This window comes from Prosopis cineraria, unplaced genomic scaffold (assembly GCF_029017545.1).
Source record: "Prosopis cineraria cultivar Desert tree isolate PC_DT_omini unplaced genomic scaffold, ASM2901754v1 PC1, whole genome shotgun sequence".
NCBI lineage: Eukaryota > Viridiplantae > Streptophyta > Magnoliopsida > Fabales > Fabaceae > Prosopis > Prosopis cineraria.
The window spans coordinates 26,700,914-26,723,412 of NW_026555332.1; the positions used below are offsets into that span (position 1 = coordinate 26,700,914).

At 34.8% G+C, this 22,499-nt stretch overlaps 2 protein-coding genes and 1 long non-coding RNA gene across 4 annotated transcripts; 1 reads left to right on the plus strand and 2 right to left on the minus strand.

Moving 5' to 3' along the window:
* Positions 1-6,126: 6,126 nt before the first annotated feature.
* Positions 6,127-12,616, minus strand: LOC129290757 (uncharacterized). 2 transcript variants are annotated; one of them, XR_008588566.1, is made up of 3 exons: positions 7,509-7,620; positions 6,809-6,877; positions 6,127-6,354 (listed from the first exon to the last, which is right to left on the minus strand). XR_008588566.1 is itself a non-coding variant. In XM_054927748.1 (3 exons), the coding sequence occupies exons 1-3, from the start codon at positions 12,604-12,606 to the stop codon at positions 6,311-6,313; spliced, it is 1,467 nt and encodes a 488-aa protein (XP_054783723.1). In that variant the 5' UTR covers positions 12,607-12,616; the 3' UTR covers positions 6,127-6,310. The 2 variants fall into 2 exon arrangements, 1 of the variants encoding a protein (XP_054783723.1); XM_054927748.1 differs by lacking the exon at positions 7,509-7,620 and adding an exon at positions 11,253-12,616.
* A 492-nt stretch (positions 12,617-13,108) lies between these two features.
* Positions 13,109-14,601, minus strand: LOC129309448 (uncharacterized). Its single transcript, XR_008592916.1, has 3 exons — positions 14,490-14,601; positions 13,789-13,857; positions 13,109-13,336 (listed from the first exon to the last, which is right to left on the minus strand). It is a non-coding gene; the product is annotated as an uncharacterized LOC129309448 (long non-coding RNA).
* Positions 14,602-21,803: 7,202 nt separating this feature from the next.
* Positions 21,804-22,427, plus strand: LOC129285311 (uncharacterized). The gene has a single exon (XM_054920977.1). It carries the CDS (start codon positions 21,804-21,806, stop codon positions 22,425-22,427), a length of 624 nt encoding a protein of 207 aa, XP_054776952.1.
* Positions 22,428-22,499: the final 72 nt, after the last annotated feature.

The window sequence follows — 22,499 nt, forward strand, 5'->3', positions numbered from 1 at the left end:
GATTTTCAACATTTAATGTCCTTCAACCACCAACCATCAAATATTCATAAATACAAGTTTACTTAGCTCAATCTACTCCCATTAACTCTATTTAAGTCAATGGGTTTGGACCCATAGTATCTCTATAGATCAAAAATCATCATTATCAACCAAACCCTAACTTTTACCATTAAGAAAATAGAAGAAGAGAGAAAGATTTAAGTGTAGGAAGCTTACTTTTGGTGTTTAGGAGCTCCAAAATACTCCAAATACTTAGATTCTCAAAGCCATAGCACTACTCTTTCACCCCTCCCTCGTTTCTTCATTTTTTCTCTTCTCTATTGCATCAGTTTTGCCACCTTATTCCAATAAAAAAGTGACCATGTGCCACAACAGACGCACAATGTGCTACAATGCATGTCATAGATAGCATCTCCTAGGTGTGTTGCCACACATGCGCCGCAACAACTTATCCACAAGTCGCAGCGCATGGCATAAAATCTCATTTTTTTAAAATCCTTTCTCTTTCATTCTCGGGTGACCCGATTCTCCTTCAGACCCTCATTTAGGGCTGAAATTGAAACCAAACATGCCTATTAGGCCTCTCTGGCCACACACCTCGCTAATATACTTAATTAATTTGATTGAGCTTATTTAATTTGGTTTAAAATTGAGGATGTTATAGTTAATTTGAAGTTCTTGCTTCTTCTTCAAACTAAGATTGGAATACACATACTTGTTTGTACGTAAAAGACAAAGTACATGAATTTACTATTGCAATTAATAATTGTGGAAGTGGGTTACAGAGAGAAAAAAAAATAAAAAATAAATATATATAAAAAGTCATGTGTCACTGTTTTTATATTATTATATATATGACAACTAACTAAATTAATTGTGTGCTATTCTATATCTTGTAAACAATTTGGGCTTCATTTACATATTGATGGAAAATTTAGGCTTGAAAATATGCAGTAAACAATTTTTTTATATTATATTAGACATTATATACTTAAATTTTTCATATTTTTCAATTTTTTTTATAGTTGGGCTTACATATTTCATTTTTTCTTAGGCTTATTGGGTTAACAAGTCTTTTATGATAGAAGTGGTTTGTAGATAGAAACTAGACACAATTGATAAAGGCACAAATTATTGCTTAGGAATTTTTTTAATTAGAATTTGGCCAAAATGATTGCAAAATTATTCAATGTGTTTTTGCATATTTTAAGGATGAGCTTAAGAAAAACATGCTAGTTAGTTTATGCCATCACTTCAAACAACTTTGGTAATCTTAATTTGATTTCAATGTGATTGTAGATTTTAAGGAAGATGGGTTGTCCAAAATAGTTCAAACTATTTAGTGGCTTTGTCTCAGTCATTTTCATCAATTAAAGGCTCATCTCTTCAAATATATGTAATAGGTTATTTCATTTATTAAAGTCATTATTTATTTCTTGTTAATTTTAAATTACACAAGATTGTTTTAGTGGATCATAGCAAAGTATTTGTTTTTAGATAGGACTAAATATCAGAACATTTCATAGGTTTTTGTTAGCACCATATATAGTGTCAAGTTAGAACTATGGAGCTAGAAGAGTTTGGTATTAAAATTATTTATATTTGTTGTGTTTTTGGTATTAATAATTTACTAAGTCTTTTAGCTCTAACATGCTTTTAGTTGTGGGCCTAGGATTCTTTTTGAAAAAAATATAATGTGAAAAAAGAAAATTTTTACTTTTTTTAAAAAAGTGTACATAGGGGAGCACTCATGTTAGAAAGCACTCCTATAGGCTACCCATAATAGAGCGCTCATGAACAAAAGCACTTTCGTAAGCTACCTATACTAGAGCGCCCATGAGTAAAAGTGCTCCTGTAGGCAACCCATATAGGAGGGCTCTAAAAATGCTCCTGTATATACAAGAGCGCTAGCTACAAGTGCGCTTCAGGAGTGCTCCTATAGGCCCAAAATAAGCACTCCCGTAAGTTATTTTTATAGTATTAATTATTGTAATCTTTGGTTTCTTTGGATCTTAGAAAAGATGTTTTGAGTTTCTATATGGTGTTCTAATATTTTGCATGGGCAATTTGACAAAAAAGGGAGTTTTAGAGTAAAAATTAAATCCTAAGGGATTGAGTTTTTCTCTTTAATAGTTTAAGTCTATTGATTTTGTTAAAATTGTGCTATTTGAATCCAATAAGATTTACATTAAGTTTTGGTTTTCATTATAAGGGCTAATTGTGAAAGTTGGTAACATTAAGTGAAGGTTTTTGGTTGTTTAAAAATTGTATGGTTTCAAAATTGGCCTAGTGGTGGCTAATAAATGGCTTTAGTGGTTAAGTGATACTATGTGAATGGTTGGTTTGATATATGGACAATCGGGATGGATTATAGCTCATTGACCTAACTTGTGTGATATGAGTTATAGTCTTCTTTTATGCTATTTTCCATGAGAAGTGATGTGGATCACTTATATGTTGTAGGGATTGTTGGTGGAATTTGTTTGGAAGTTAAGAGATAAGCCAAGTCTTATTTTTGCATAAGGGGAAACCCTTTTGATACAAAAAGGTTGAGGTAATAGGTTGAGAAACCCTTTTGATCACTTATATTTTTTATTGCTTTGTTTGGCTATTTTTGACTAGATAATATTATCTAGCATGTATTACATGTTTAAAACAATTGAATGCAAATAAAATATGTTTTAGAAGGGTTTATAGGGCATTACTTTAATAATAATGCATTTATATTTACTATCTATTTAATAATGATGTTATTTATAGAAATAAGATTATTAGCATGCATTGTGGTCATAAAAATGAGGAGTTGCACTTAAGGAGTGAAACTAGGTTTGATACCTTAGATAGGCTAAGGAACTACTTAAGGAATGAATTATGAGTGTTATACTACGTTAAAGGATTGAAGTGGTTAATACTCGAGAATGATAGAAAAGGGTAAGAGGCATAATCTTAATGGGAGTTCACCAATAGAAAGATATGGTCTTGTGATATCCTATGGCTCACTGTTAGTACTCAGTGTTGCCTTTCATATTGCGGGCTCAGTATATTAAATTGGTTAGTGGATTGAGTATTCGACACCTCTCAATGAGGGAAGGAATTCAGCATATGAAGTGTGAGGTTGAATGCCTAGGCTAAGGTAGCCCTTATATAGAGAGTAAGTTGAGCTGGCTCTAGGAGAGAGTTAGCTTCGACTGCTCAAGATTTACGTCAAAAGGGCACATGTGGTTCGGTGGATTAGATAATACCTTAGTTTATATTTTGTGCCTGTGGAGGTATAGTGGGTATAAGGTTTACCTACAAGTTAGAGAGTGTCAGGGGGCATTTTGTTGGTTAGGAAAGGCCATATCGACCTATCTCATACATTCAAGCATTTTAATTAGTTAATTATATGTTATTTTGAATCTATTATTTATTTACTTGACCATGGCTTTTCTTGTAATAAAGAATATCGATTTCTTTATTATTGAGATTGTGGTTGTCTCACCCCTTTCTTTACAATATTTACAGGTCTAGGTGAAGGATCCAGTGGTGGATAGGGAAAAGAGCCAAGCTAGGGGTTTTCTTATAATTTATAAAGAACTACAACCCCTTTCTTTTGAGCAAGTACATTGTAATGTATTTAGGGTTAAGGTGCCAATAGGATGTGACTATATATGTGTGTGAATATATGTAAATTATGTGTTTGTGTATGAATTTTTGTCTACTTGTAGACTTGTAACTAGGAAATTTAGTTATAGTGTGTGGTTTTGATGGATTCATTTAGTAGACTAAGTTTCCACTACAAGCAAATGTTTATTTTGGTATATATGTGAATGTATGTGATTCTACAAGCAAATGCAAAGTGGTTGCATTACAAATTGTGTACTATGGGAAAACATACATCATGGATAGAGAGAGTGGGTGCGTGGGCACCATGAGAATCTTTGAGCCAAGTGAAAATATTTAGAATGTGTATTCATCTGTGTATATGGTGTTTGGATTGATTTTTGACTACTCTTGTATGATTTGTGCATTTTATGGGCTTAGAGTTCATTTTGAGAAATGACACCCGAGTCATCAAATTTTATATCATTTGAATGTTCTATTAGTCCTATTTGATATATCCAAAGTGTTCCCACAAGTTTGTGATCCTTAGGATGAGATTTAGACAATTTTGAAAATAGTTTTTATTGAGAAGCTGTACTTTTGCATCTGAGTGTCCAAATTTCAATCTGACTGTTAGATTTTCTTAAAATTTGGGTCACACATAAAAAAATTTATATTCTTTGTGTGAGCTTTAGAATCACCTTGATCTAACATTAGATAGAGAAATGACACATTCTAAAAGTTAGTTTGGAACAACAATAGTTACTGAGGTTGGGATGTGTACAAATTTTAATCTGACCGTTGGATATTCTTGAAATTTAATACACTTGTAGTACTCTTTGAATGTAACTTGTGGGCTCTAAAATTGCTCCGATAGGAGGTTGGATGACAAAATGGTGTACTCCAGAAATTGGTTCAAAGGTGTTGTCATGACAGCAAAAATGCCAAACTTGTAACATGTCCAAATGTTAATCTGACTGTTGGATCTTTTTAAAATTTGAAACACTATTAGTACTTTTTAAAATGACATGTGAGTTTTTAAATCACTTCAATTGGACGCTAGATGGTGACCTCCCAAAAGTTTGCTTGGGAGGGTTATCATGATAGTAATTAGTTGCCCCTATTTGCCTAATTTGCTTACGTGCACTATATAGTAATCTTTCAAAATTTTCTAAGAGGTTTTAAATGTTTTTTGTTTGCTATTATATAGATTTTTTGGCAATTTAAATGATTTATTGTCTAAGTTAGTTTTAGGATTAACTCCTTAACTACACTTAGATTATTTGGTTGTAGTGTGTTTTTATTAACACTCGTGGCAAGTGTTATGATAACCATCATTTATTTAACAATAAATGATAAGTAAATAATTTACCCATCATTTATACTGATAATAAATTATGGGTAAATATTTTACTTGTCATTTATTCTCTCCTCTTACAGTATCAATGAAAAAAAATATATTTTAAATGAGGGTTATATAACCGTTATTTATTACAGGCCGGGACTTTAAATGATAAATTAATAAATGACAGTTATTAACTGTCATTTATAGGCTAAAATAACTATCATTTATGCCTAATTTCATAGTAATATATCGGTGTGGTTGCCACTTAATTGAAAGATTTAAGTTTCTTCAAGCTTCCTTTACCCTACATGAAACCATGTAGTTCCTATAGAGGGGAACCAGAATCTACTTCCCACTCGATATCATCATATTTGCTATAGGTTCCGCTAAAGCATCATCTATGGAGATTTGAAAAACTCTGTCTCCTGCATTATGAATGTGTTCATCCAACTTCCAAAAATGCAATCTTACCATACACTAAAACTGAGTCCACTTGAACTCCCAAGTCACATTAAATTTGGATGTTTCTTTCATCTCATAGTTTTGCATAGTCATCTTCATCCAGTGCGAAATAATTTTGACCATGTTTGTAGGTTAGACTTAAATTGGCAAAAGTTGCTGATATATTGTATGGGCACTCCCTCTCTAAGCATGGATTATCTAGGTCCCAATTTCGAAACATGCCAATATCATTAATGGGAGGTATTTGCCTCCCACCAACATTGATTTTGTACAAAGTCTCGAGAGCACTATTATTTTTGATCAAAAACTTTTGACCACCAAATAGTAACATCCCATGTGGGTTGGTTGGGTTGGTGTAATAAAGAAAGATGGGCATAGAGACGACCTCAATCCCATTAATGAAAGCATAGGTGTAACACACCAAAAATTTTTTTTTTATAAAATAATTTAACTCAACCATAGTTGGGTTACAGCCACCCAACACATTTTTATATCAATAATTTCAATATAAAATATTTTATAATTGGCTTCAACTCACACACTATAACATTTCAGATAAATTTTTACCTCCCACATGCCATTAGGCTAAATCACATTTTTCCATCCTTATACTCCCAACAAGTAAACTAAATCACATTTGTCCATCCTTATACTCCCAACAAGTAAAATAAGCAATTTAGTCAATTTTCAACACAAGCCAGTTATTTGGCCTTATAATCATGTCATTTTAACCAATCCAAAGTAAACCAAATATTAAAATTACAGTCATCCAAATTGTACCAAAAATAGAAATAGTTTGAAAGGCATGATTACATTTATATATTCATATAATTGACAATAAACAAAAAGCCCTAGTATTGGCAATATAACACATTATAAATCATAAATTAAATACCCAAAAGAGACAGTGGATCTATACCACTAAGCCTCTGGGACTCCTCCACGTGTCACTCGTGGCTCTTCTCCTGAAAATTGTTAACCACATAATGAGACTCAAAAGTCCCAGTAACCAAAGCCAATTTATGATAGTGTATACAAACAGTTAAGTGTGTGCTTACTAAGTGAGAATTAAAAATAATATAATTCCAACAAGTATAAGAAATATTACAATACACACAAACAACCATCCTTATATCCCTCCATTAACCTCGAGCCGTAGCCCTCACTCGGTGCTAAATTACCCGGCCAAAGGTAGATTAGCCCGAGCCCTTACAAGCCACCTATTGAGCTCCAATAGGGGCGTACCACGTGGCACATAAATACAACAACAATAGCAAGTCTCCCAACACCTCCCACAATAATCAAACAAATTCATAATAATATTGCACAATTATACAATATTAAAAAAATTCATAATTTTCTCAATAATCACCCAATTAACATGAAGTAACACTAATCACAAATTAAAAGCATGGTTACCTTGTGGCTTTTTCAATAAATTATTCCTTAAAATTTCTCTCTCACCACAATCTTCACCAGTAATACAATCTACAAATAACATATTATTTATAAATATTAGTTTCAATTTTTGAAACTAATAAAATAATTCTAATAATAGAATTAAAAATATAACATAATTCCTAATCTCAATCTTAATACAAATCTATAGTTAATACTATTAAGTATAATTTTTAACTCCTCTTTTAATTATTAATAAACATTAATAATCTAAAAATCAAATTTTAAACTAATTTCTATTATCAAAATTTTCTTTTTATTTTATAAATTCGTACCTAAAATACCCAAAAATTAAAAATTGAGTCTCTAGTTTAGAATCATAATCCTATAACCATAATAATTCATTTTTCATCCCAAATAATCATCTAAACCTTAATAAATCAACATATATTTTCAGATCTAGTCTAGAATTTGATCCATAAGCCATAAATTCAAAGATCATTAACAAATTTATACTCTATAACATTTATTATACTACTGACAACCTCAAAAATTATATTTATTCAACATAAATTCATCCCTCTTCCAGATCTTAAATTTTCTACCACTACAAACTCAGAAACTAAAGAAAAAGGATGACTAAGAAAAAAAATTTTAGAACACTTACTTAGTCTTGAAAAGTTTAAAATCACACCCTAAATATCCTATTAAAAACTCTTACCTTAAAAATTTAGATATTTCGCACCGGTGACTCGCGTTCTCTCCGCCTCAGCTCGCGCGCAGGAATGAATGAGGAAATGAAGGAAGGTGAGTTTTTATAAAAATTCAGTGGGTCCCACACATTTTTTTTATTATTTTCTCTCTCTTCTTTCTTTCTTCTTCTTTTTTTTTATTATTATTATATTTTACTGTTGAGGCGGCGGCTGCGTTCACGTTTTCTTCCTTTCTTTCTTGTTTTTACACCTTTTTTTTATTATTATAATAATAATTTAATAATATTATTTTATTATTATTTTTTTTATTTTTTTTAAAATTATTTTTTTTAATTTTCTATTAACCCAAATTAACTATTAAAATTTATATTGGGATATTACAATTCTCCCCTCCTTTTAGAAATTTTGTCCTCAAAATTTAAAATTAGTGACTATTAACTACTCACTTAATCAAAAAGACGAGGATAATCACGTCGCATACTGTCCTCGGTCTCCCACGTAGCATCACTTGGAGTCGTGCCCTTCCAAATTACTTTAACCAATCTAATAGTCTTGTTTCTTAATTGCTTGTCCTTGTAATCCACAATCCTTTCTGGTTCAGCTTTGAATGTCAAATTCTCCCTGAGTTCAATTTCCTCGGGTTCAATTATATAGGAAGGATCTGGTTGATACTTTTTCAGTTATGACACATGGAATACGTTGTGTATTCCAGCAATTTGGGGTGGTAATGCTACTTGGTACGCTACTGGTCCAACTCGTTTTAAGATCTCAAAAGGCCCCATAAACCTTGGTGTCAACTTCTTAGCCTTAATAGCTCTTCCAACACCAGTTACTGGAGAGATTTTCAAAAATACATGGTCACCTACTTCAAACTCAAGCAGTCTTCTCCTTTTATCTGCATAACTCTTTTGTCTACTTTGAGCTGTGAGTAATTTTTGCTTGATTAAAGCAATCTTTTGGGTAGTCTCATCAACAATGTTTGGCCCCAAAACAGTTCTCTCACTTAATTCTGTCCAACATAGTGGCGATCTACATTTTCTTCCATACAATGCCTCATAAGGTGCCATCTGAATGCTAGAATGAAAACTATTATTGTAGGCAAATTCAGCTAATGGCAAGTGACTATCCCAATTACCTCTAAGCTCAATGGCACAAGCTCTTAACATGTCTTCAAGAGTTTGTATGGTTCGTTCTGTTTGCCCATCGATCTGGGGGTGGTAAGCGGTGCTAAAACTCAGACGAGTACCCATGGATTCCTGTAATGACTTCCAAAAGTTTGATGTGAACCTCGGATCACAATCAGATACAATATTTGTCGGCACTCTATGCAATCTCACCACTTCTCTTATGTAGATTTCAGTTAATTTTTCAAGAGAATATTTGATATTAGTAGCAAGAAAATGAGCTGATTTGGTGAGTCGATCTACGATTACCCATATAGTGTCATGACCAGAAGATGTTCTAGGCAATCCTGTAATGAAGTCCATAGAAATGCTGTCCCATTTCCACTCTGGAATATCAAGAGACTGTAGCATCCCGGCTGGTTTCTGATGCTCAATTTTGACTTTCTGACAAGTCAAACAACGAGTTACATGTTCAGTTACATCTCTCTTCATCCTTGGCCACCACTAACCACGTCTTAAGTCATGATACATCTTAGTTGCTCCTGGGTGAATGGTATATTTACTCTGATGAGCCTCCTCAAGTAAGATATTTTTCAATCGAGTATCATTAGGCACACACACTCTACCTTTATATCTTACGACATCATCATCGGTCACATCAAAATGTTCAGCCTTTCTAGCCCCAATCTCTACCCTAATCTTATTCAAATAATCGTCCTTCTGCTGCGAAATTCTGATTTCTTCCTAAAAATTATTCTCAAATTCAGTAATATGTAGAGCAGCCAAACGATTTTCGACTACTTCTACATTTACTGCATGAAAACTACTCCATAATTCATGTTCTCTGACCATCATGTGAGCAGTATGTACAAGCTTCCTGCTCAGAGCGTCGGCGACTACGTTAGCTTTCCCTGGATGATACTTCAACTCAAAGTCATAATCCTTCAAAAACTCAATCCATCTGCGCTGTCTCATGTTGAGCTCCTTTTGATCAAACAAATATTTTAAACTTTTATGATCACTGAAGACCTCAAAAGAAGAACCATAAAGATAGTGCCTCCAAATCTTCAAAGCAAATACCACAGCAGCAAGCTCCAAGTCATGAGTAGGGTAATTTTCCTCATGAGGTCTCAACTGTCGAGAGGCATAAGCCACTACTCGATCCTCCTGCATCAATACACAACCTAAACCTTTCTTAGAAGCATCAGTATATAAGGTATAAGGAGAAGTTGGAACAGGTAAGGTGAGCACCGGTGTGGTGGTCAACCTTTTTTTTAGCTCCTGGAAGGCAACTTCACACTCGTTCGTCCAAATAAATGGAGCATTTTCCTGGTCAACTTAGTCAAGGGCATTGCAATTTGTGAAAAACCCTTAATGAAACGACGATAGTAGCCTGCAAGACCCAAGAAACTCCTAATCTCTGTCACACTTCGAGGTTGCTCCCATTTCATCACTGCCTATCTTACTAAACCCCTTCCTAAACAACATCACATTTGCTCAACTTGGCATAGAGCTTGTGCTCTCTTAATATCTCCAAAACAATTTTAAGATGTCTAGCATGGTCCACCTCATCCTGAGAATAAATAAGTATGTCATCAATAAAGACTACAACAAATTCATCGAGATAAGGCCTGAAGATTCGATTCATATAATCCATGAAGACAGCTGGGGCATTTGTTAACCCAAACGGCATCACTAGGAACTCATAGTGCCCATATCTAGTCCTAAAAGCAGTTTTAGGGATATCCTCTGCTCTAACCCTCAATTGATGATACCCTGATCTTAGATCAATCTTAGAAAACACCGCTGAATTGACTAATTGGTCTAACAAATCATCAATTCGAGGTAAGGGGTACTTGTTCTTGATGGTTACCTTATTCAATTGTCTATAATCAATACACAATCTAAGGCTTCCATCTTTCTTTTTCACAAACAGTACCGGTGACCCCCATGGTGATACACTCGGTCTGATAAACCCCTTCTCTAACAACTCTTCAATTTGTCTCTTCAACTCAGCTAACTCCGATGGAGACATCCTATAGGGTGCCTTAGAAATAGGCCCCGTACCAGGTACGAGTTCAATCGAGAACTCAACCTCTCGTTCTGGAGGCAAACCGATCACTTCAGTAGGAAAGACGTCAGGGAATTCTCTCACTACTGGAATCTGATCTACACCTTCTTCAATCTCTGCCTTGATTGAGAAGAAAATCATAAAAGCTTGACAGCCCTTTCTTATACACTGTTCTACTTGAGCTGCAGACAACAACATAGGACTTTGGGACTCTACAGGGGTTACAGTAAGAGCTGAGAGTGACACACTCTTTTTCTGACAATTAAGTACAGCTCCATTTGCAGACAACCAATCCATCCCCACAATAACATCAATCCCAGACAAAGACAAACAAATGAGGTCTATGGTGGTCTTTCGACCCTCATACTCAACCTCTACATTTAGACATGCCTTAGCAGTCCTTACAGTCAAACCAGCAGGAGTAGAAATCTTCACATCAAAAGGTAAGGTACACACAGGCAATTTACATCTTTTCATACATTCATCAGACACAAAAGAGTGTGTAGCACCCGAATCAAACAAAGCACAAACATCATTATCAAGGATTCGGATTATACCTCGGATAGCATTAGGGTTGTTAGCAGCCTCTGGCCCAGAGAGGGCATACACTCGTGCTGGTACTGTAGGTCTCTGATCATTACCCCTATTCTGATTTTGATAGCAGAATCGGGCAATATGACCAGGCTTCTGGCAGATGTAACAAACCCAACAATCACCAGAATGAAACTTCCCACACTTACTGCATGCTTGATTACTAGCAGCACTAGGAGTAGGATTAAAGGTAGCTGGGCTCCTATAGGACCCTTGACTTCCACTCTGATTCCCTCTGTAGCTCTGGCCCTTATGATAGTAGCCCTTCTTCTTCTGATTTCTAAAGCCTCCAAAGATTTGACTGCTCCTCTTCTCTACTCCACCAATGGGTCTGGTGTGGATAGGGGGCTTCCCATGAGGTTCTTTCCTCCTCTCTCTATCAGCTTCTAATCTAGCCTCTCTCTTCCTCCGAGAAACTATTCGAAGCTTATTGCACATCTCACTGAATGTCTTGATCTCAAAAGGGGCTAACTGTTCCCTTAGATCAGGCCTCGCCTTCTCTAGTAATCGTTCAGCCATCCACTCCGTGTCTTCATGTTTCTGGAGGTAAGTAGAGTATTTAGATAATTCTGAGAATTGTTCAATAAATTCATCCTCATCTAGATCACCCTGACGAAATGCATGAAACTCAGCCTCCTTTTCTGCTCTCAGTGCAGTAGGAAAATAATTCTCGAACAATATGGCTTTAAAATCTTCCCAAGTAAGAGAGGAATCATCCTTCGGTCCTGATGTTTCCCACCATTTCTTAGCACTCTTCTGTAGTAGGAATATTGCCAGCTGCACCTTTTGATTAGAAGTGCACACAACCATACGAAAAATACTCTCCAATTGATCTATCCATTCTTCAACCACCGCTGGCTTAAGATTTCCATCGAAAGTAGGAGGATTAAACTTACGAAAAGTACTCCAGATCTTTGTGATCGTGGATGTCTGTTGCTCAGAGTGGAGACTCACATTCTTCGGACTAGTCTCATGGTGAGAATAGGAAGGTGAGCCTTCATCAGCAGATTGGCTCGCATTAAATACCTTGGTATGGCTTCCTTCTTGTTGGCCATTTCCCTCTCGGTTGGAATTCTCCTTATATTGTCTTAAAGCGGCCAATTCTTCTTCTTGTCTCTTCATGCGGTCACTAAGATTATATAGTAGATCCATCATTTGCCTCATGGTTGGCTCATCCTGCCTTAGTTGTGACTGTATGGGCTCGCCCTGCCCAATTTGTTGCTGTGTGGGCTCCGGTTGTGGCAGTGAAGGTATGTCATTTCCTATTGGCTCTATAGAATCACCGACAATTTCGCCACCTCTCCTAGTTTTGGACACCATCTCTCCCCTCCTAAAGGATGGAAGTCACATAATTAAATTAACACTAATCTCAAGACAAGAAAAATAATGGAGAAGTATTATGATTTACTAATGTATATTGCCAATAAACTAGGTTAATGTATAACAATTTCATAGTTTATAAGAATTTGAAACATGTAGCTCTGATGCCAAAATTTGTAACATACCAAAAAAATTTTTTTTTTAAAAATAATTTAACTCAACCATAGTTGGGTTACAGCCACCCAACACATTTTTATATCAATAATTTCAATATAAAATATTTTATAATTGGCTTCAACTCACACACTATAACATTTCAGATAAATTTTTACCTCCCACATGCCATTAGGCTAAATCACATTTGTCCATCCTTATACTCCCAACAAGTAAACTAAATCACATTTGTCCATCCTTATACTCCCAACAAGTAAAATAAGCAATTTAGTCAATTTTCAACACAAGCCAGTTATTTGGCCTTATAATCATGTCATTTTAACCAATCCAAAGTAAACCAAATATTAAAATTACAGTCATCCAAATTGTACCAAAAATAGAAATAGTTTGAAAGGCATGATTACATTTATATATTCATATAATTGACAATAAACAAAAAGCCCTAGTATTGGCAATATAACACATTATAAATCATAAATTAAATACCCAAAAGAGACAGTGGATCTATACCACTAAGCCTCTGGGACTCCTCCACGTGTCACTCGTGGCTCTTCTCCTGAAAATTGTTAACACATAATGAGACTCAAAAGTCCCAGTAACCAAAGCCAATTTATGATAGTGTATACAAACAGTTAAGTGTGTGCTTACTAAGTGAGAATTAAAAATAATATAATTCCAACAAGTATAAGAAATATTACAATACACACAAACAACCATCCTTATATCCCTCCATTAACCTCGAGCCGTAGCCCTCACTCGGTGCTAAATTACCCGGCCAAAGGTAGATTAGCCCGAGCCCTTACAAGCCACCTATTGAGCTCCAATAGGGGCGTACCACGTGGCACATAAATACAACAACAATAGCAAGTCTCCCAACACCTCCCACAATAATCAAACAAATTCATAATAATATTGCACAATTATACAATATTAAAAAATTCATAATTTTCTCAATAATCACCCAATTAACATGAAGTAACACTAATCACAAATTAAAAGCATGGTTACCTTGTGGCTTTTTCAATAAATTATTCCTTAAAATTTCTCTCTCACCACAATCTTCACCAGTAATACAATCTACAAATAACATATTATTTATAAATATTAGTTTCAATTTTTGAAACTAATAAAATAATTCTAATAATAGAATTAAAAATATAACATAATTCCTAATCTCAATCTTAATACAAATCTATAGTTAATACTATTAAGTATAATTTTTAACTCCTCTTTTAATTATTAATAAACATTAATAATCTAAAAATCAAATTTTAAACTAATTTCTATTATCAAAATTTTCTTTTTATTTTATAAATTCGTACCTAAAATACCCAAAAATTAAAAATTGAGTCTCTAGTTTAGAATCATAATCCTATAACCATAATAATTCATTTTTCATCCCAAATAATCATCTAAACCTTAATAAATCAACATATATTTTCAGATCTAGTCTAGAATTTGATCCATAAGCCATAAATTCAAAGATCATTAACAAATTTATACTCTATAACATTTATTATACTACTGACAACCTCAAAAACTATATTTATTCAACATAAATTCATCCCTCTTCCAGATCTTAAATTTTCTACCACTACAAACTCAGAAACTAAAGAAAAAGGATGACTAAGAAAAAAAAATTTTAGAACACTTACTTAGTCTTGAAAAGTTTAAAATCACACCCTAAATATCCTATTAAAAACTCTTACCTTAAAAATTTAGATATTTCGCACCGGTGACTCGCGTTCTCTCCGCCTCAGCTCGCGCGCAGGAATGAATGAGGAAATGAAGGAAGGTGAGTTTTTATAAAAATTCAGTGGGTCCCACACATTTTTTTTTATTATTTTCTCTCTCTTCTTTCTTTCTTCTTCTTTTTTTTATTATTATATTTTACTGTTGAGGCGGCGGCTGCGTTCACGTTTTCTTCCTTTCTTTCTTGTTTTTACACCTTTTTTTTTATTATAATAATAATAATTTAATAATATTATTTTATTATTATTTTTTTTATTTTTTTTAAAATTATTTTTTTAATTTTCTATTAACCCAAATTAACTATTAAAATTTATATTGGGATATTACAATAGGCCTTTTAATGAGATAGGATGGGCATGAAGATTATGTTTAGCCTGTGACCTAGTTTAACATTGACAAAGTACTCTTGTAAAATGGTTTCTTGCCTAACATGGTCGACAGCAAGCGAAGTATTAAAGTTCATAAGAAGGTAGTGGGATCCTGCTTTGACAGAGAAGAGGGAATCATAATGAAGAAAGTCTTAGTAAGAAGATTAGTAAAAGTAGAGGCAAACGAACTTTGGGCCTTCGATCACCAGAAATGAGTAAGAGAATTTGAATTGAGAGACTCGGATTGTGCCGTAGGGGATTTTTTCCTAACTGGTGCTTGGACTTTGATTGAATAGGGGTGTTGTTGGATTTAATGAGAGAGAATAGTGTTTTTAGTCCAATTTCGATAAGTCCATAGAATATAGCTAGAGTTACCACAATTAACTGCAAAATGATCGACTGGAGAATAGGAGGTGGCACTGGAAGTGAAAAGGATTTGGATAAATAAACATAATAAAAGGAACCACATAGCCATTGCTAGCTAAGTTTTTACTTGAACAACATTTTGCTTGATGATAGACTTGTTTTATAGCTTTATGGAAGGAATAAAGAAAGAGGAAGATACAGAGATTGTTTTTTTAATACAAGGCCATGGAAAACCTATGTGGGAGGGGAGTACAAATCAAATCATATCAGAATCTAAGCAAGATCTGCATCCTGCCGGTGGATGAGTAAAAATGAAGAGGTCTAAATTATCTTAAGAGGTCTGGTGAGCGAGAAAGTCAGCGCATCTGTTCGCTTCTCTAAACGTGTGGTCAAAAGTAATGGTCTAATCCCTCATGACAAAATCCCTAATTTTCTTAATAGTTTTAGAGAGAGGATGATTGCTAGAGAAATTATGCTGAATAATGAAAGGGCTTCCCTAGAGTCAGAATGTATATTGATATTAGAAACCCGCATATTCCAACAAAATTGAAGTCCTTCTAAGATGGCTAAAAGTTCAGCCGTGGTGCTGGATTGATAGCCAAGGTATTTGGAGGAACCCTTGATCCAATTACCTTTATCATCATGTATGATTTTGCCATAAGATGCAGCTCCATTGGAGCTGACAGCTCTATAAACATCAACGCAGATCCAACCAGGATCAGGAGGTCCCCATCGTGCTTCAAATCTTTTTCCATCACAATTAAGAATGTTAACTTTTAATTGAAGCCTTATGTCATTAACAACTTGCTGGGTACTAGAGAAGGCAATATTGATGTCCTGAATGGTATCTTAAAAAAAATCTTTTTGCAACGCGCCTTCCAGATGTTCCAATAGACTTGAGCAAATAGCCTTTGTCAAGGAATCCTTCTTGTATTTAGGTTGTCGATCTTGACTTTCAAATTCTAAGATATTCAATCTTGCATAGAAAGGGAGAAGAAAGTATTAAGTTTTGAAGTTTTCACAAGTTTAATCCAAATATTGCAAGCTTCAATGCAATCTCTCAAAGCATGAATAGAAAAGTCTGGAGAGTTGCAACCAAAGGTACAGATGTGTTGATAATGGACATTCCCTTTGAAATAATTGGAGTTGATTTGGAGTCTGTCCCAAGTAGCTTTTCAAATGTAGTACTTAATTTTTTCATAAGTAAGCCACTTCCAAATCTTAGACCAAATGTTGTTATTAGTCTGATCTTTTTGAGAGACCATGGCTTTGTAAGTAGATATGATAGAGAAGTTCGCATCAAAAGAAGGTCTCCAAAAAAGTACATCATCATCACCGCAAGGATTAGGTGGTTGAACCAGCACAATTTGTCTTATCACCTCAGGATGGAGATGTCGGTTTAAAAGGTTAAAATTGCATTCTCCTGTGGGGTTGTGAAGATCAGAAACTCTTACATGGAAAATATGCTCAACACTAGGAAAAGCATACTTAACAAGAGGTTCTAGAAGAGGGGACCACTTACTATACTAAAATGAAATTTCGTCACCCTTACCAACTTTCCAACCAATATGCACCATGAATTTATCCTAAACTTTACATATACTATTTTAAGTGAAAGACGAGGAGCTTGGTTTATAGACCATAGGAATAGTAGGATTAAGACATTTATATTTTTCTCGAAGGATCCTGACCCAAAGGCAATTAGGTTGAGGGATGAGTCTCTAGCAAAGTTTCATGATAAAGGCAATATTTTGGGACTTGAGCTTTTTAATGCCGAGGACCTATTAGATTTCTCTATAGTAACATAGTCCCAAGAAAGAAGATGGGGTTTTTTGTGTCTGTCAGAAGAGTCCCAAAGAAAGTTTCTAGAGTTTCTCTCAAGTTCAGCCAAGACATTGTTAGGCAATAGCATGGTTTACATAAAGTAGCTAGGAATGGCCGAGAGAACAGAATTAATAAGGATAGCTTTACTAGCGATATTGAGAAAATGACTTCTCTAATTAGAAAGGCGAGAACACGCTTTGTCAAGTAAGGGCGTAAACGTAAGCTTGGATGCTATTTCATGGATAAGAAGGATATCAAGGTATTTGCTAAGGTTTCCCGTGAGAGGTATTCCTAATTCAGAACTGATGTGAGAATAATAGAACTTGGACTTCTCAATGTTAACTTTTTGGCCGAAGCATCACAAAAGTCAAAGAGGCATTGGTGGATAATTATGGCTTGGTTAATAGAAGCTTCTATAAAGAGGAACAAATCATCAACAAAAAATAAATGAGAAATAGGAGGTCTATTCTAACATCCAGGAAAATTTAATCCTGGTTTTTTAACCTAATGAGGGTAATTAGTGAGTTAATAAGTATGTGGCCAGAGAGGCTTAACTTGGTGTATTTGTGGTGATTTCAATCCTAGAAGTGGTTTCGAATCAATGGCGGGCCACCCGAGCAAGGAAAGAGGAAGAAAAAGTGAAGAATTGTCCTTTGTGCCACATGCTGCAATGCGTGGTCAATCTGCCGTGGCGCACAGAGATAAATTTGAAAGTAACGGGCCCCTCTGTGTCACGTGCAGTGGCGGAGGGCAGCATGCACCACGACGCACGGCTAAAAATCTGATATATCAGATTTGTATCTATAACATCCCAAAAATTAACCTAAGGTTAATTAAGTTAATTTAGAGCAAATGAGTAATTTTGGAGGAATATTTAGATATAAATAATTTTAGAAGAAGATTATTATTGGATTTAATTTAGATTAAATCCTAAGTTATGATTTTATAGTAAATAAAAATAGTAATGATAATATTATTAAAAAAAAGAAGAAGGAAAAGGAACCAAAAAAATTGAAGAGGGGGCAGGGAAGTAATTTTTTCTTTTGTGTGGGTGTTGAGGGGTAAATAATGCAAAAAAAAACAGAGAAAAGGGAGGCGGATGAATTTCGTTCACGTGTGTGCATTGAAGAAGACAAAAGAAAGAGAAAGAGGCATGAATTAGCATGGGACCCACACGATTTTTAAAAGCCAACAAAGCCTTTTTGGCTTTTCATTTCCTTTCTCTTCCTTTTTGTTCAGTGTCCGCGCACAGAGAGCGAGCGAGCGAGAGAGCGAGCCACAACGCAACTGGAGCTGATTTAGAAGGTGAAGCTTCATAGTAGGATACTTCATATGAGATTTTAAGTATTCTAAGACTAGGTAAGTCTTCTAAATATTTTCTTAGTCATTTTTTTCCCTGAGACTATAGATTCTGATATTTTGAAAAACCTAGGGTTTGAAAGAGGAATGAATTTTTGATGAGTAAATCTAGTTGTTGAGGTTGTTGGTAGTGTAATAAATATTCTAAAGTATTATTTTGTTGATAGAATTAGAATTTGAGGCATTTGAGTTTATCCCTAAATCCCTATGGGTAGATTTTTGGTTAAGTCTGACAAATATAAATTGATTTTTTGATATTTAGATGATTATTTGAGATGAGAAATAAATTATTATGGCTATAGAATAATGATTCTAGGCTTGAAATCAAGTTTGCAATTTTTGGGTATTTTTATGTGCGAATTTTTTGGAATAAAAAGGGAAATTTTGATATTAGAAAATTATTTGAATGAAATTATTGTGAAGGAGACTATTGAACTAAGTGGATAGGCTCAAATACATGAAATTAAATTTTCAAACTCAAGAGGCTAAGACTAAGGTCTTAAAAAAATGAAATAAAATAAAATAAATACTTAGGTGTTAGAGTATGAGTGAAAATTGTGTTAATAATATTATTGACACATTGGGATATGATCAATTGTAAATTAATTTTCTTTTGACACCATTCAAGCTTTAGAAAGCTTTAGAAGTGTTGTAACTTGAGGGGTAACCTTTGACCTCTCAAAGGTTGAGGTAACTGAGGGAAATCTATTTTATGCATTTGTATGTTACTTAATTAATTATGTTAGTGAAATAAAAGAATATATATATGTCTAAATTTTAAAATGGTTGTTTGTAATGCATGTGGCTTTGTTGAGACTCTATGACTTGTGACCAAGTTAATTGTGACTTGGTGTGAGTAATGAGATTGATGGTTGATGATTAAGTGTACACTCTTGGTTATAAGTTGTGGATTATGCACAGTGATGAATTGTATGAGCATGTTGAGTTTTATATGATGCTAATGTGGTTTTATGTGATAATATAAAAATTGATGCAAGAGGCATGATTGAAATATGATGATTCTTAATGTTTGTTGAGCAAGAAAGTTGATGAGCATGTGGGATAATTGTGAATTATATATATGAGTTTTTGAAATACATTTTCTCATGAGCATTATCATATAGCGGGAGTTCGCCTTAGTGAAGGAGTTAGCGGTTATGCAAAATCCATATGGTACTTGACTATTAACCAATAATCCTAGGGGTTATAGCTGCTACTTACCATGCAAGGTACTGTAGCATTGTTCCTATTAAGGGACTTGACCTTGCTAGCCTATCTAGAGTTTTGGGTAGAGCTAATTTTGGGTATGACACCCCATAGTGTGTGATTTGGGGAAAACCGTGTTCATAAGTGTGTAAGGTAACCCTGGCTCGCTAGCCCCTCATGATATGATTAAGGCCTTGGGTAGTCTCACCACATGGATGATTCCTTCTGGGTGTTGGCCCATAAATTTCATGTCAGAGGAAATAAGGGGGGATATAAGGGAGAGATTGATCATGCATATTATTATTATCATGCCATTTGAGTGATTGATGGCTATGTTGAGAATATGATTATAATTGTGGAAATGAGAACATGTAGTAATTATGCGAATAATGTATATAAGGCCATTTGTGCAAACTTTGTACTTGACTTTATTCTTGACATTATTCACATGAGTTAAGTGGTAATGTCATGTTATTAATGTGATTGTTTACATGGTCACCTTGATAAATTTATTAGCCACTTGCATTCATGATTAGTTATCATGCATTTGTATAACTTAGATGTATCTTGATTACTGAGTGGTTGTACTCACCCCTCTCTTTTAATAGATTACAGGAGCTAGCTCATCTCAGAAGAACAGAGGAAAGGAGCATTAGGCCAAGTGATAGTAATCACTTCTGTAGGCCTTTCTCTTTTTATTTTGATATGTGTATTTAATTTATGATATTGCCAACTAGGATAATATATTCTTGATCCACTTGCATTATGGGTTTTGTGTCGGGGGAAATGTATTTTGGGCCCTTGGGAATGTGGTTTGATGCTTGTGCTACATTAACGGGCCAAAATATTTGTGCAAGTGGAAATAGTTAATATCTACTTAATTTCAGAACTTGAATGTTGTTACGGTCTCCCCTTGTGTTTTTTATGTTCAGAGGTGAGCAGTTGATATTATTCATATGTAAATGAAAAGGAAAATTCATGCATATGATGGGCTATTGATGAATAGATGATATATAGAGTATGATGACTAGGTAATAGTCATTGTGATAAATGTGATTGAGACCTTGGCCCCCCACTGCCAGTTATGGAAGGGTTTGAGTAGCCAAGTGTTATGTTGTAAATATGTATATATGTATTATGGAGTAAGGCATAGAGAGAAAATAAAGGGGGAAGCTTTTCTTCCATGTTGATGTATTTCCTTTATCATGCTTCTGCATATGTCTAATTGAATGATATGAGTTCTTAAAATATTTTAAAGATTTGGGATCCCTTTGTGTTGAATCGTTTGTGAAAATACATGTTAAGAATTTATTTAGGTTAATCTCTTATAGGATAATCCTTTTGGGTTAGTCCTTAATTTACTATAGTTAGTCTGATGATTAAGTCCTAATTTAGGACACCCCTTTACAAAGTAGTATCAGGTTCTCGAGTTTCGAGAACTGGACTGTGGTTGGTGTGTGACTTATTACATGATTGTGTACTTATGTTGTGCTTGCATTTGCATATAGAGTTGGCAATTATCATTATACACATTTCTTTTCCTCTGTGAGCTAGCACTAACTGTTTTTCATTTGTGGTATTACTTCCATCCTTAGAAGGGGAGAATATAGTGCTAACCAGGAACACTGCAACTAATAATTCGGCAATTCCACCAAGACTAGAGGATCAAGTGGTGGTGCAAGATGAAACAGCACCGGCTCAAGTCCAACAAGGACAGGTGGTGCCAGAGTTACTAAACCCGACTGAGCAAGTTCAAGTCTTGACTCAAGCAGGACCTTCTATCCAAGCTCCAGTTCAACCTATTCCTACAACTGGTAATAACAATGATATAGCCCTCCTTACTTCAATATTGATAGATATCCAGAAGAGAATGGATTTTTATGACCAAGTTATATTAGGGAAGGCTGCTGAGGGAAATAGTAAAGTCGTTGTGAAAGCTGCTGGTAACCCTAAGGAGAAGCAAGGGGAAGTGAATTTAGAAGTCAACAATCAACAAGAGGAAGAGTCCTCTAAGGATTTTGAACAGAGTGATCAAAGTAACTTTGTGCGGCAGAGAAAAAGGAAAAATAAAGGCAAAAAGAAAGTAGAAGAGGTTACCATGCATTCAAGAGGTTTGCAAGATTGAGCCCTCCATCATTTAAGGGTTCTATGGTAGACCGAGCTGGCAAGAAATGGATTGATGAATTAGAGTCCATTTTCTCTGTGATGACCTGTACTACTGAACAACGGGTCCAGTTGGCTACTTTTAAGCTTAAAGATGCGGCAAAACAATGGTGGGAAAGTGTTAAGCCTATTGATGGATCTGAATTGACCTGGGAGCAATTTAAGAAGAGGTTCTTTGCCTACTACTTCCTGCCAACTGTAAGGGCAACAAAAGAAACTGAGTTCCATAACTTAAGACAAGGTAATATGGATGTTGAGGAGTTCATAGCCAAATTCAATGAGCTCTCTAAATATTCCTTGTACTTGAAAAGTCATGCTGATGAAGAATGGAAGTGTGAGCAATTCCTTGATAAGATGAGGCCTGAGTATAGCAAGCAACTAACGGCTCATGATATTAATTCATTTAAAGTCATGTGTAACAAGTTCAGGGCTGTTGATAGAAGAAGCCAGATAAATGACGGTAACCGGCCAGATGGCCAAGGCCGATATTCCTCTTTTATGGGCCCCACTGAGGGTGTGAGCAAGAAGTCAACTTATAGCTTGGGATTCTCTAAGGGTTACAGTGGAGGTGGAGGAAGCAGTAAGAAGAATTTCTCCAAGGGATCATAATCTAAAGGATCCCAATCCAAGAGCTTCCATTCCAAGAGCTTCGGAGGCTAGAGCTAAGCTTCAAGGCAAGAC